General features: G+C 40.7%; 1 protein-coding gene across 2 annotated transcripts in view; it reads left to right on the forward strand.

The window, feature by feature from the left end:
• POLQ (DNA polymerase theta) overlaps positions 1-13375 on the forward strand; it is a 126275-nt gene extending 112900 nt beyond the window's left edge. For both annotated transcript variants that reach the window (XM_055316452.1, XM_055316453.1), the window contains 3 exons: positions 9419-9572; positions 11807-11922; positions 12373-13375. In XM_055316452.1, the coding sequence (XP_055172427.1) occupies positions 9419-9572; positions 11807-11922; positions 12373-12486 (384 nt within the window). In that variant the 3' untranslated portion in view covers positions 12487-13375. The remainder of the gene's footprint in view (positions 1-9418; positions 9573-11806; positions 11923-12372) is intronic.
• The last annotated feature ends 1865 nt before the right edge of the window (positions 13376-15240 follow it).

The following is a 15240-nucleotide window of genomic DNA, read 5'->3' on the forward strand; positions in this document are numbered from 1 at the left end:
ATGAACTTTCTTATATGTGTCATTTGGTGAACATATGTATCCAATTTCATAACCTTTAGAGTGGAATTGGTGAGTCATAGAATAAGCACATTTATACCTTTTGCCTAAAAGCTTTACAGAGTGGTTATCCCAGTTAATATTGCCATCAGCTCTGTTTATCTACATTCTTGCCATTGTTTGATATCATTGGTCTTTTTAATATAGCCATTCTTGGTAACTTTGCAATGATAGGTACCTCACTCTACTTTTAGTTTGCCTTTTCCTGATGACTGGTGATGTTGAGCTTCTTTTTTTGTTTATTGACCATTTGGATATCTTCTTTTGTAGAGGGTCAACTTAAATCTTTTTTTTTTTTTTTGAGTTGTCTGTCTTTGAACTGATTTATGAGAGTCCTTTATATATTCTAGATATGAGCCCTTTGCTTACATGGATTTATCAGTCTTTTGTGTTATTGTGGTATTTTCCTTGATCTGTTTAACAAAGTTTTCTCTACCCCAGTATCAAGAAAATATTCTCAGGAGTTTTTGGTTTTGCCATATACATTTTTATCTACAATCAACCAGGAATTGATTTTTATATATTATGAGAGACCGAGAGTCAAGGTCTTCCATCTCCCTACACAAGGACATACAGTTGTTCCTATTTATTGAAAAGCTTGAGCTTTCCTCCCTACTACTCTTCAGTTCCACCTTTGCCATGAATTAAATTTCCAAATACAGATGTATTTTTGTTTTTGGACACATTATTTTCATCATTGTATTAGTTCATCCTTTAAGACAGTGCCACACTGCCTTAGTGATGCAGCTTTGTAAGATGTCTTGATATATGGTAAAGTAAGTCTTCTTACCTTCTTTTGTTTGTTTTTCAATAATATTTGTCTATTCTTGGCTCTTTGCATTTCCTTATAGTTGTAGAAGCGGCTTGTGAATTTCTACACAAACACAAAATCATGTTGGGATTTTTTCGAGATTGCCTTGAATTTGTAGATCAAGATGGTATTAGTGGACATATTTATATGCTTGAGTTTTCTAATCCATGAACATAATGTATCTATCCATTCATTTAGGTCTGTAGTTATTCTCTCAATGTATAATTTTGGGAAGGAAATCTTGTATGTTTTTTGTTAGATTTATAGCTCGATGTTTGAAAAGTTTTGATGCTGTTGCAATGGTATCTTTTTTTTTTTTAAACTCTTTTCCTTTTTTTTTTTTTACATTTTCTAACAGCTGCTGGCACATAGAAATATAATTGGTTTTATTGTTCTTTTGTTTAAAAATATTGCAAATATTACTTACTAATTCCAAAATTTGATCTGTAGATACTTTTAGATATTCTAACTTCATAATTATTGCCTGCAAAGTAGTTTTATAACTACTTTTCCAAACTTTATTCCTTTTATTACTTTTGCTTGACTTGCCAGCTAGGACAGTATTGCATATAAGTAGTGATAGTGTGCATCTATATCTCTTTTCTGATCTCAGAGGGAAATTTTCAACATTTACTACTAAGTAGGACTTCCCTTTAGGTTTTTAATAGTGCCTGTGGCAGATAAAGTAAGCTCGCATATATATTTGCCTGTAGGGTATAGAGTCTCTGTCATACCTGCTTAATTCTGTTCTTATAGGGCAAACACAGTCATGGACAATACATAAATGACTGTGGTTGTATTCCAATAAGACCTTATTTACAAAAACAGGAGCTAAGCCAGATTTGGCCTGACGGTTTGCCCACCTCTGGTCCAACTGTCCCTTCTTTGAATGTAATCTGCCTTTCTTCTTTAGGTTGCTTTCCATATAGTATTATTCTTTTTGTCTTGTTTCCAACAGATTTTCATGATATACCTGTGTATGTTTTTAATTTGTGTGCCTCTCTGTGGATATGTGTGTTTAATTGATGCTTTAACGGTATTAGGACTTTTCCAATCTGTGGCTCGTTGGTTTTGGAAAATTCTTAGTCATTTCTTCTTTAATTATTGCTTCACTGCATTCTCTCATCTCTTTCTGGGACTCCTATTATAAAATTTTTAAACTTAAAAAATGTTTTATGTTTAATATCCTCTATTTGGTATTTTCGATGTTTTTATTTCATCCTGCTTAATTCTGGATATTTTCTTCTAACTTATCTTTCAATTTACTGATTTTGCTCAATTTCCTACTGAGTCCAACAGTTGAGCTTTTACGTTCTAAATGATACAGAACTTTTCTAGAATTCCAAAGGTTTCTTTATGCTCACCCCGTATCAATACTATCCCCCTTGTGCACACACATCAAATTACAGAGAAAGTACTATTTAAGTGCTTTTTAAGTTCTTTTTTTTTATTGGAGTGTAATTAAAATGCAATGTTATATTAGTTTTAGATGTACAATATAATTCAACAATTCTATACATTCCTCAGTGGTCAAGATAAGTTTACTCTTATCTGTTTTATCTCATTCCCCTACCCTCCCTCCCTTCTGGCTGGCAACCACCAGTTCTCTTTTTTTCTTTGTTCATTTGTTTGTTTCTTAAATTCCACATAGCAATGAAATCATATGGCATTTGTCTCTCTCTGATGGACTTATTTCACTTTGCATTATGCCCTCTAGGCCCACCCATGTTGTTGCAAATGGCAAGATTTCATTCTTTTTTTATGGTTGAATAATACTCCGTTGTATAAATATATCACATGTTCTTTATGCATTCGTCTATGGATGGACACTTGGATTGCTTCCATATATTGGCTATTCATCATAATGTTGCATAAACATAGGGATACATATATCTTTTCAAATTTGTGTTTTTGTTTTCATTGGGTAAATACCCAGTAGTGAAATTACTGAATATGGTAATTCTTTTTTTTTTTTTTTTGGAGGAATCGCCATACTGTGTTCCAAAGTGGCTGCACCAATTTGTAGTCCCACCAACAGTGCGCAAGGTTTCCTTTTTATCCACATCTGCAGCAACACTTATTATTTCTTGTCTTTTTGACAAAATACAACATCCATTCATAATAAAAACTCTCAACAAAGTGGGCTTAGAGAGAATATACCTGAACATAATAAAGGCCATATGTGGAAAAACCCACCTCTAGTGTCACACTAAATGGTGAAAAACTGAGAACTTATCTCTAAGATCAGAAACAAGACAAGTATGTCCATTCTCACTACTTTTATTGAACATAGTACTGGAAGTTTTAGCCACAGCAATCAGACAAGAAAAATAAATAAAAGGTATCCAAATTGGTAAGAAAGAAGTAAAACTTTCATTATTTGCAGATGACATGATATTATATATAGAAAGCTATAAAGACTCTACCAAAGAACTATGAGACCTGGTAAGTGAATTCAGTGAAGTGACAAGATACAAAACTAATATACAGAAATGTGTTGCATTTCTATACACTAATAATGAAGTAGCACAAAGAGAAATTAAGAAAACAATCCCATTTATAACTACACCAAAAATAATAAAATACCTAAAAATAAACTAAACCAAGGAAGTCAAAGACCTTTACTCTCAAAACTATAAAATGTTGATGAAAGAAATTGAAGATGACACAAAAAAGTGGAGATATTACATGCTTATTGATTAGAAGAACAACTATTGTTACAATGTCTATACTACTCAAAGCAATCTTCCGATTAATGCAATCCCTATCAAAATACCAACAGCGTTTTTCACAGAACTAGAATAAGTAATCCTAAAATTTGTTTGGAACCACAAAAGATCCTGAATAGCTAAAACAGTCTTGAGAAAAAGAAGAACCAAGCTGGAGATATCACAATCCCAGGTTTCCAGACACACTTCAAAGCTGTAGTAAGTTCTTTTTATTTTTCAGTTCATGAGTTTCCATTTTGCTCTTATTTTATGGGTATTTGGTTCTCTGTTGAAATATTCAATTTTGTCTTTTGTTTTAGTCAATAAATTGGATAATAGTCTATAGATTAATAAATCTCAAACTTGTATCCCTGTAGTCTGTTCCTATTGCCCTTTGTTTTTTCTTAGTTTTCTACAAAAACTATTGTTTCAACTCCTTGCTGTCTTGGCAATTTTTTATCAAGTGTCAAACATTTATGAAAGATTATGGGCATAATTTGAAGCTTATATGGTAATGCTACCTTTGTTCAGAAGATTTACATGTGCTTTTGGCAGGAGACTAGAATGACCAACAATCTAGGATTACTTTGATCCAATTTCAGGAGTAGAAATGATTTGAAGCAAAGATGTTAAGGCCAGTCTCTTTCTAGGGTGTTAGTTTTGGGATGGCAGCTTGATAGTTTCCCACCCCTCCTCTACTTCTTGCTCCATTTGTTCCCCAGTCCCTTCAAAACCATCCAGCTGTGCTCAGAGGTTCTCTCAGCTGCCTCTTCTGGAATCTGTTGATGTCTCTGAGAGAAATGGTAGCCTCCAATGCCGAGGTCACCTCCTTGGTTTTCGTTCTCTCATAGCTCTCTAGGTTCTATAATTTCTCATTTCCTTTTTAACCTTCTGATTCAAGGAGGCATTCTCTGTCCAGCTTTTCCCATTGTTATCAGTGGGACGGTTGTTCCTAATGGCCTAATCCCCCATTACTAGAAACCTATGTTTTTTTATATACATGAAAAAGCCCTGGTTGTGAAGGGACAGAGATTGTGAGACACAAAGCCCAAAGACTGCCAAGTTTTTTTTTAATTTTATTTTGGAAAAGAATCAGGGAAGTACCATATCATGAGAGTGAAGTACGTATCTTAGTTTTATTTTTATGCTTGCTTATGTCACAGTAAAAAACTACCCCAAAATTTCAGTGTCTTATAATAAGAAACTTTATTTTTAATTCATGTTAGAGTTTGGCTCTGGGTTGACTGTGGGTCTGCTCCATATTTTCTTCATTCTGGAATTCAGAATGAAGGAAAAGTCTCTGGGATAAGCCTTTTTTTTTTTTATGACAATGTTGGATAGTTTTTAAAATGTCTTATGAGCCTGTGTGTCAGTTTTACATTCCATTCATCAAAACAAGTCAAGGCCAACTTTTTAGAGTGAACAACACTTGAAATTACATGGCGGGGGGAGGGGAGGGCAGCAAGTAAGAGCAACAGTAACACAGTTCACTACACAGAGGCACACGGTTTCAAGAAGGAGAGGAGTCGGTACACTGAAATTCAGTCAGTCTTTAAACAGTGACAACTGAATGAGTTTAGAGAGGATTCACCTGCATCTGACCAAACAATTTTAAAAAAGGAACCAACTCCTGGTTTTGTTGATCTGTTCTACAGTTCTTGTCTCTATTTCATTAAGTTCTGCTCAAATCTTTATTATCTCTCTTCTTTTGTCGGGTGTACGTTTTATTTTTTTATTTATTTTTTTATTAATTTTATTGGTGTTCAATTTACCAACATACAGAATAACACCCAGTGCTCATCCCGTCAAGTGTACCCCTCAGTGCCCGTCACCCATTCACCCCCACCCCCCACCCTCCTCCCCCTCCACCACCCCTAGTTCATTTCCCAGAGTTAGAAGTCTTTATGTTCTGACTCCCTTTCTGATATTTCTCACACATTTCTTCTCCCTTCCCTTATATTCCCTTTCACTATTATTCATATTCCCCAAATGAATGAGAACATACACTGTTTGTCCTTCTCCGGTTACTGTGGCCAAGTTCAAAAAGGGTGTTGCCTGAGTTCTCCTCTGGGATTTTGATGGGATCTTGTCTCACATTTGGATCTTTCATCTATTTTGAGTTTATCTTTGTGTATGGTGCAAGAGAGTGGTCCAGTTTCATTCTTCTGCATGTGGATGTCCAATTTTCCCAGCACCATTTATTGAAGAGACTGTCTTTCTTCCAGTGGATCGTCTTTCCTCCTTTATCGTATATTAGTTGACCATAAAGTTCAGGGTCCACTTCTGGGTTCTCTGTTCTGTTCCATTGATCTATATGTCTGTTTTTGTGCCAGTACCACACTGTCTTGATGAACACAGCTTTGTAGTACAACCTGAAATCTGGCATTGTGATGCCCCCAGATATGGTTTTCTTTTTTAAAATTCCCCTGGCTCTTCGGGGTCTTTTCTGATTCCACACAAATCTTAAAATAATTTGTTCTAAGTCTCTAAAGAAAGTCCATGGTATTTTGATAGGGATTGCATTAAACGTGTAAATTGCCCTGGGTAACATTGACATTTTCACAATATTAATTCTGCCAATCCATGAGCATGGAATATTTTTCCATCTCTTTGTGTCTTCCTCAATTTCTTTCAGAAGTGTTCTATAGTTTTTAGGGTATATTTTGAGACCCATTTGAATGGCAAATGGTTCTCCAACCTTTTATTTTCAGGTTGTAGGTGTCCTTCTGTCTAAAATGAGTCTCTTGTAGACAGCAAATAGATGGGACCTGCTTTTTTATCCATTCTGAAACCCTGCGCCTTTTGATGGGGTCATTAAGCCCGTTCACGTTCAGAGTTACTATTGACAGATATGAATTTAGTGTCATCATGATATCTATTTAGTCCTTGTTTTTGTGGATTGTTCCACTGAACTTCTTCTTAAAGGGGAATTTTAAGAGTCCCCCTTAAAATTTCTTGCAGAGCTGGTTTGGAGGTCACATATTCTTTCAGTTCCTGCCTGTCTTGGAAGCTCTTTATCTCTCCTTCCATTTTGAATGAGAGCCTTGCTGGATAGAGTATTCTTGGTTGCATGTTCTTCTCATTTAGGACCCTGAATATATCCTGCCAGCCCTTTCTGGCCTGCCACGTCTCTGTGGAGAGGTCTGCTGTTACCCTAATATTCCTCCCCATGAAAGTCAGGGACTTCTTGTCTCTTGCTGCTTTAAGGATCTTCTCTTTATCTTTGGAATTTGCAAGCTTCACTATTAAATGTCGAGGTGTTGAACGGTTTTTATTGATTTTAGGGGGGGATCTCTCTATTTCCTGGATCTGAATGCCTGTTTCCCTTCCCAGATTGGGAAAGTTTTCAGCTAGGATTTGTTCAAATACATATTCTGGCCCTCTGTCCCTTTTGGCGCCCTCGGGAACCCCAATTAAGCGTAGGTTTTTCTTCCTTAGGTTGTCATTAATTTCCCTTAATCTGTCTTCATGGTCCCTTAATTGATTGTCTCTTTTTTCCTCAGTTTCCCTCTTTGCCATTAACTTGTCTTCTATGTCACTCACTCGTTCTTCCACCTCGTTAACCCTCGTCGTTAGGACTTCTAGTTTGGATTGCATCTCATTCAATTGATTTTTAATTTCTGCCTGATTGGATCTAAATTCTGCAGTCATGAAGTCTCGTGAGTCCTTAATGCTTTTTTCTAGAGCCACCAGTAGCTGTAGAATAGTGCTTCTGAATTGGCTTTCTGACATTGAAGTGTAATCCAGATTTTGTAACTCTGTGGGAGAGAGGGCTGTTTCTGATTCTTTCTTTTGAGGTGAGGTTTTCCTTCTAGTCATTTTGCTCAGTGCAGAGTGGCCAGAAACAAGTTGTATTGGAACACGGGGGAGTATCACTGGTCCGTCCAGCTGGTCTTCTGGGGGAGGGGCCTGCTGTGCTGATTTTCAGGTGTTAGCACTTGGGGGAGCTGCTCTGCCCCTGCCTGCTGCCGGGCTCAGCGGGGGTTGTTGACCCCGTGGGGCCCCAGGAGGAACAGCGCAGTTGCTATGGCAACTCTGGAAGCCTGGATTCAGCCTCCGCAGGAACTACGGGCTCGGGGCTCTCGGTTCTCCGTCTGCAGAGCCTGGAGGCTCCGGGGCGGGGCCGCTGATCTGCTCAGCTCGGGGCAGGAGCGTCCTTGCTGTCCTGGGCCCTCCCGGCCTCTGCCTGTCCCGGGGGAGGCCGGATCCTGGGCTGTGTCCCGGCGCCCTGTGCTCCGGGGCCTGCGCTGTTGGATTCGCGCTCCCGCCCCGCAGCCCCCTCCGCGGAGCCGCCGCCCGAGCCCCTCCAAGCTGCTCCGGTCGGTCCCTCCGTGCGCGCTGCAGCCCTTAGGGAGCTCGGAGCACTCTCCTGCGCTCGCAGGTGTCTGTTAGTGTCCCCGGGAGCCCGAGGGCATCCCCGCCCTCCTGGGTCCTGCTCCAACTCCCTGCGGGCCCCTTTCCACCCGGGAAGGTTGGTGCAGCTCCTGCTTCTCCGGGACGGGGCTCTCCTGTCCTGGGGACACTCGCCCCGGCCTCAGCCCGGCTCCTCGCGGGGCCCCTCCCCCTCGGAGGCCTTTTGTTCCTTTATTTCTTTTTCCCCCGTCTTCCTACCTTGATAGAAGCGCGAACTTTTCTCACTGTAGCGTTCCAGCTGGTCTCTCTTTACATCTCAGGCCGAATTCGTAAATTTTCAGGATGGTTTGAAGGTTATCTAGGTAATTTGGTGGGGACAGGTGATTTGGGGACCCTGCTCTTCCGCCATCTTGCCCCTCCCCCCCCCCCCGGGTGTACGTTTTATTTGCTGTTCTTTCTCCAGTTCCTTTAGGTGCAAGGTTAGCTTGTGTATTTGATTTTTTTCCAATTTTTTGAGGAATGCTTGTATTGCGATGTATTTCCCCTTTTAGGACTGCTTTTGCTGTATCCCAAAGATTTTGAACAGTTGTATCTTCATTTTCAAAAGCCTATCCTCTTAACAAGTACTTACTACACTAGGATTTGATTGTAGCCCAGGTGACATGGAACTTGTCTCAAGATACATAGATCACTCCAGTTTGTAGATCCTATGTTCTGAGTCCTTTTGGGACAGTAGGCATGGTATTCATGGGTAGGTTACCTTGAATATTAACCCAGTTGCCCATCCCTGCTGCCTTAAGATGATCACTTTTAATAGCTATGGTTGCCTGCTAAGAAGTTCATGGCAGCAATAGCTTCGGGAAAGTTCTAACTTAATATTTAGGAATCTAGGGTCTGCATTTTCACTAGTAGCCAATGATTAGTCCCAGCAGCACACACACAAAATATCTGATTCATACCAGAGGGCTCCAGACCCACTGGGGCCAACCTCTACATAGGACCAAGAATCCACTGATATGGGGGATGTGCTTGGAACATTCTATCTCACATCACAAAGAATGATGATCTATTTATACCTGTTTAGGATTAAGAGGAATTGTATTTTAAGCAATAGGTTTTTTTAGAGTGAAGTTTAGAACAACTAGAACATTGATGATATATGTTTATGAAACAATTTCGAGCTGCTAAATATATTTTAAGTGTAATGTAGTTTTTGATTCCTGAATGTTGAAAATTTCTAAATTGAAGCAATCTGGCCTTTTTCTATTTAGACTCTTCTCATGTGAATGATAGCCCAGAATCTAGAGCGGATTATTCTAGTTGTTATTTTTAGGATGGAGCTTAATAGTTGATGTACTGGGTCCCATCTCGGTCCAGATTTTCAGTTTGGTTACAGATGTGAGCACTGATGTGTGGACACTAAAAGCAGGTCTGAAACCATGTTGGTGTATCTGATGGAGTGCCTGTTAATTGTTATTCTTTTCCATAGGCTGAGCGTCAGGCCATCAACACAACAGTCCAAGGCTCGGCGGCTGATATTGTCAAAATAGCCACAGTTAACATTCAGAAGCAATTAGAGACCTTCCACTCAACCTTCAAATCCCATGGTCATCGGGAGGGTATGCTCCAAAGTGAAAGAACAGGTTTGTTCATAAATGAGGCCCCTGCCATGTCATGTAGTGACATTAATTGTATCAGAAAAGAAAACAGGAAGCATTTTATATATTATTTCTCAGCAGTTTTCAAATGTTTTGTTCTCATGATGTCATTACCCTCTTAGAATTACTAAAGGTCCCAAAGAACTTTTGTTTGTGTGGGTTATGTGTACTAATATTTACCATATTAGAAGTTTAAACAGGAAATTCAAAAACATGTATTAATGCTTAATAATAACAAACTCACATATGTCAGCATAAATAAACATTTTCTTAAAACCAACTACATGTTTTAGAACAAGAGAAAGTTGATGATGAGTGGTTTTAATGAACATTTCTGCAAGTCTCTTTAATGTCTGGCTTAAGAGGAGACATTTAGATTCTCTTATATATTTCTATATTCAATTTGTTGCGATCTCCTCTGTCCTGTAACCTCTGGAAAGCCGTCCCCACAGTCTATGGTGATAGATGTCCCAGTCTGTGGGAGGTTGATGTGCTTCCCAGGATATGGGACTTTCAGTGCTAAATGAGGATAGTTGTTTACTTTGCTGTGTGCTTAGCAGAGAATGAGACTAAAAAGGGAAAATAACCTCTGAGTGTTATTATTAAAATAATTTTGACTTTGCAAATACTTTGAAGGAATATTAGGGGTCATCTGGTCCTTAGATAACAGCAACATGTTGATTTTCCTATTCACCACCTTCCATGTTCTTGGAAGTCTGGGAATATACACTGAGTTGACTTCCTTGTCACATCCATCTCTTGGTCAGTATTGTGGTATCATACTCCACACACATTCTCTCTTTCTGTTTATAGAGAATAAATGATCAAACTTATTTGGGGGATAGCACTGTACTGTGCTGTAGAGGATTTGAAAGTAAAAGTTATCAACCTCTTTTAAATATAAAATCAAAGGGAAGGAAGGGAAGATGTGATTCTTGACTGAAATATTTCCATAACTGCTCACAGCAGAGTGGCGCAGCGCCTGAATGAGGATATAGACTATAGCAGTTGAGAGCGGCAGGAAGGCAATGTGGGTATGTCACTGCGGATCGCTTCCTGGGCTCGGGCTGGGTTAAAGGTGGTGGTAGGTCGTCTGAGCCTGAGGAAGCAGCCCACACAGGGAACAGGAGGACCATAGCATTCATGGTCAGAAGCCAAAAGCCAACGGGAAATCAGGAGGATGACGGTACAGTGAGTGGAAAGCAAAAGAGCATCTCCAGTGATGGGAGATGAGTGGGGCCCGGTGGGCCAGAGCAGACTTGAGTCAGCTGGCCAATGGATAGGTGCACAGCTTTTGTGGCCCTGGGAAGGAAGCCCCTTGCCGCAGCCTCCCCTGCCTTTGCTCTGTACCCTGTCAGAGCCGCCTGCGAGGAAACGGGCTGCGGGTTGTGACAGCGGAGAGCCCTCGCTGAGGGAAGCACCACAGGCTGAGAAGGACCAGCCGGAAACCTGGTGGCAGAAAGAAAGGGCTGCTGTGGATCCGGGCAAATAACTGAGGGCAGTTACTCCAAAGGTGTTAAAGTTGAAGCTGATCTTTGTGATCAGCGGGGCACAATCTGTACCGCTAGGCTCAGCCTTGAAACCGTAGCTGAGTCTAGGATGGTGGAGTTACAGGCTCCTTGAGGATCTACAGAGAGATCATCTTCACGGAAAAATGTACAGATCCCGACTCTTAAACATAGAGCTTCAGGGGAGTCATACAGTCTCTGAGGCCCTCTTTTGGAGCCCGGGTTTAAAATTAACTTGTCTGTGGGAAGCACCGGTTCTACCGCAGGGACACGTCTGGCTGTGAAAATATATCCGGGAGTGTCCTTCTCGTGAAACACTGCGTAACAATAGCAGCTCAGTTTCCCTGAGTAGGGCGAGGCCCCCTCCTGCGCTGGTGCTGCTATTCAGAGAAGTTGGTGGTGGGGCTGCCATGGAAAGTGAAGATGCTGGTTGTTTATAAGAATTAAATTTGACGTCATTTGGAGCAGAGTTCTTCAAACTCCGTTCACTGACTTGTTTGTTAGACTCCTCCTTTCTGGGGGGAAGTCGGTAGAGTTTTGAGTTTACCTAAGAGGTGGGAAGTCAGTTATTAGATATTTTCCTAATATTCTAAATCTTCTGTGTTGTAATCTAATTAAAATTCTCCAGAGTTTCTCAAAATCCCTAAAAACCCGATTCTTCTGTGGCACAGTGACACGCTGATCAGTTTTGCTACTTCTTTCACGGCGTAGGATTGTTACCAAAGAAAAAACAGCAAGGGGTGTTGTATCCAGTCAGAGGAGGCTTCCTCATCCTTCAGCTCCACGATGAGCTCTTCTATGAAGTGGCCCAAGAGGATGTCGTCCAGGTATCCTTGCACTGTTTGGGTCCGTTCCACAGAACGCCAAGACGCCGTAGGTCAGGTTAAGATGCATGAGATTCTGGAACCCTTCCCCATTCCCAGGATGGCTAGGGACATGTCGAGTCCTTAAGGGTAGAGAAAGAGCTAAGAATGTTCGGTTCCGTACTTCTTTTTAAAGCAACTTTGGTGCAGGGCTGTTTTTGTTTGGGGGAAGTTAGATGAGAGTTTGGAGTCTGGCCCTGAGGGTTTAAAAGACGAGTAGTCTCCCTGCAACCAGCAGAGCTCCTGCTCATCAGTGTGGTCCGGTTTGAGAGGCCTGGCTCTTTTTTTTATTTTAAGTTTTAAGCACCATGAGATGAGGAGCTCCAGTCTGGCTTATCACCCCTGTGGGTGGGTTGGGAGACATTCTTTGGGAGGAAAGTTTGCTGACCTCTTTTTTTTTTTTTTTTTTTTCAGGTAGCTCATATTGTCAAGAATGAAATGGAAAGGGCCCTAGAACTTTCTGTGAAACTAAAAGTGAGGGTGAAAATAGGTGCGAGCTGGGGAGACCTGAAGGACTTGGATGTGTAGTTGCACGGCTGGCTAAGTTCTCACGGGGAAGCCTGGAGGAGGTATAACCACAAGGAAGAGAGATTACCCTTTCACCTCTTTCCGGGAACCAATTCTCACGTCTTGATGGATGTGGAATAGTAACGTTAGTGAGACTTTCAAAATGTACATCAGACTTTAATCTCTGTAGTGTGAAGAAACTGTTTTGAGGCAAAATAACGAGCTCAATGATTATATTCACTCTCAAAGAGTATGGATGAAATTGCCTTTTACAGTTCTTTGGGGCTCTAAACAGGTTCAGAATGCATGATTGAAATATGCACTTAGCACTTTTGGTCTCATCCATCTGGGTCGAGCTTGAAGAGAATGGAATGCTTGCCCCAGGGGCATTTCCATTCTGTCCAAGGACACTTGGGATGCAGACCGCAGCAGGAGCCACAAGGCAAATAGAGCTTTGGTGTCTCCTGTGCCACCTTGGCTTAGGCTTTGTGTGTGATTTTTCTTCACTATCAGTGTAAGACTTCGAGAGTAGTCTCTGTAAGCGGCATTGGCTAATAAATTCTGGATCCTGTAAAGTGGTAGACTTGGTACGGATATAGTCTAGGAACGGACATTCATGAAATGGTGTTTCTTCTCCTTTTCCCTCCTCAATTCATACAGTGAATGTATTTTCAATACTGAGGTTTTACAAAATAAGCTACACCTCTTCAAGAGGTATCCTGTTCTGCAAGATCAGATGTTTACACTGCAGTTTAATTTAATCCTGCCAGAGAAGGAAGACACCCCCATATCCGTCTCTGAGTGCCCCTTTCTGTGTTTGTGACATGGTGAGAATACTCATGCTGGAGAGACGATATTTATGATTCCAGTCAAAAGTATATAACGTATTTTGCTGTAGAAATAAAATGAATTTATGAGAAACTTTGTCAGCAGGTCAGTTTTTTTAAATTGTGTTTCATCTAAAAGTATCAGAAATCTGTGTTTGTAGTTATTTATTGTAGGGTTTGCATTGTTGAGTGTTCAACAATGTCTACGCATGTAGGAAATGGTTCTTATATTCTTAATCAGTTACCAGAAGAGCTCTTTTATGTTCGTTAATCAGAAGTTTTTAAAAAGACAGTTGCTTTATAAACAAAACCTAGTACACTCCTAGTAGTTGCATGTTAGTGCATAATCTACTCAGACATGTTTTCTGGGGAGTGAGAGGGTGTGGGCAGAAGATGGCATAGGTAAGAGGGAAACTACGTCGTTACTTCTCGAGTGTTTTCCATGTTCATCTGTACCATGTTTCTCAGGGAGAAGAGCTGTAGTGCTGGCAACATTCAGGTGGCCTGGAGACCCAGCACAGGAGAGGGCTCATTCTGTTCACTTGTGAGTTTTCTCCAAACATGAGTGTACACATTTCTACCTTCCTTTATGCAGCGGTGGCTCTGGATTCACAGGCCCGTGCATCTTCTCATCCTTTTGACTTCTCAGCTGGACTTCGAACAGCAGCAAGCAGCCCTTGCTTTGCATGGTTCAGTTGTGCACAAATTCCAGTTACCATGGTTTACTGAAATAACACTAGTGCCCCTAGTCACACAATTGAAGTTTCAGCTGCGGTGGTGTATTAGCTGGCTCATTGCCTGAAGTTCGGAATTTGCTAGTAGCTCTTCATTCCACAAGTCATTACGTAAATAACAGGTGCGCACTGTGGTAAGCAGAGTTAACACCCCCCGTCCCCATCCTGATCCCCCAGACCTGTGAGCATGTTGTATCACATGTTAAAAAGGACTTTGCTGGGCAGCCCAGGTGGCTCAGCTGCTTAGCGCCGCCTTCAGCCCAGGGTGTGATCCTGGAGACCTGGGATTGAGTCCCACGTCAGGCTCCCTTTGTGGAGCCTGATTCTCACTCTGCCCCTCTCTCTCTCTCTCTCTCTCTCTCTCTCTCTCTCTCTCTCTCTCTCTCTCCCTCCCTCCCTCTCATTAATAAATAAATAAAATCTTTTTAAAAAATTATCTAGGTGGTTCCAATATAAACACATTGGTCCTTATGAGGAAGGCAGATGGTCAGAGTCAAAGGAGGATGGTGAAGATAGAAATAGAATTAGAAAAAAAAATAAAAAAAAAAAAGAAATAGAATTAGACTGAGATTTGAAGATGTTGTGCCGCTGACTTCAAGGTGGAGGAAGGAGCCATGAGCCAAGGAGTGCAGGCAGTCTCTTGAGGCTGGAAGGAGCAATGGAATAGAAGTGGATGCAGAAGGGACGCAGCCCTGCCAACACCTTCTTTTCAGCACAATGAGACTATATCAGACTTCTGACCTCCGAAACTATAAGATAATCTGTGTTGTTTGTTTTTCCAGTCTTAGTGAGATATAATTGACACATGGCACCGTATAAATTTAAGGTGTACAGCATAATGACTTATATATATTGTGAAATGATTATCAGAATAAGTTAACACCCATCATCTCATTTGGATTCCAAAAAAGAAAGAAAAGGTTTTCTTCCTTGTGATGAGAACTTTTAGAATTTACTCTTTTGGCACCTTTCAAATATACAGTCCAGTACTGTTAGCTGTAAGCACCATGTTGTACATTATATCCCCAGTGCTTATTTACCTTGTAATTGGAGGTCTCTACCTTTAGACCATCTTTCTCTAATTCCCCCCTTCCTGTGCCCTCTGCCTTTGGTAACCACGTATCTGAGCTCTTTCAACATTTCACATATAAGTGAGATCATACAGAATTTGTCTTTATCTGTCTGACTTAACTTCACTTAGCATATGGCCCACA

The sequence above is a fragment of the Nyctereutes procyonoides genome, unplaced genomic scaffold, assembly GCF_905146905.1.
Source record: "Nyctereutes procyonoides isolate TBG_1078 unplaced genomic scaffold, NYPRO_anot_genome, whole genome shotgun sequence".
Taxonomy (NCBI): Eukaryota; Metazoa; Chordata; class Mammalia; order Carnivora; family Canidae; genus Nyctereutes; species Nyctereutes procyonoides.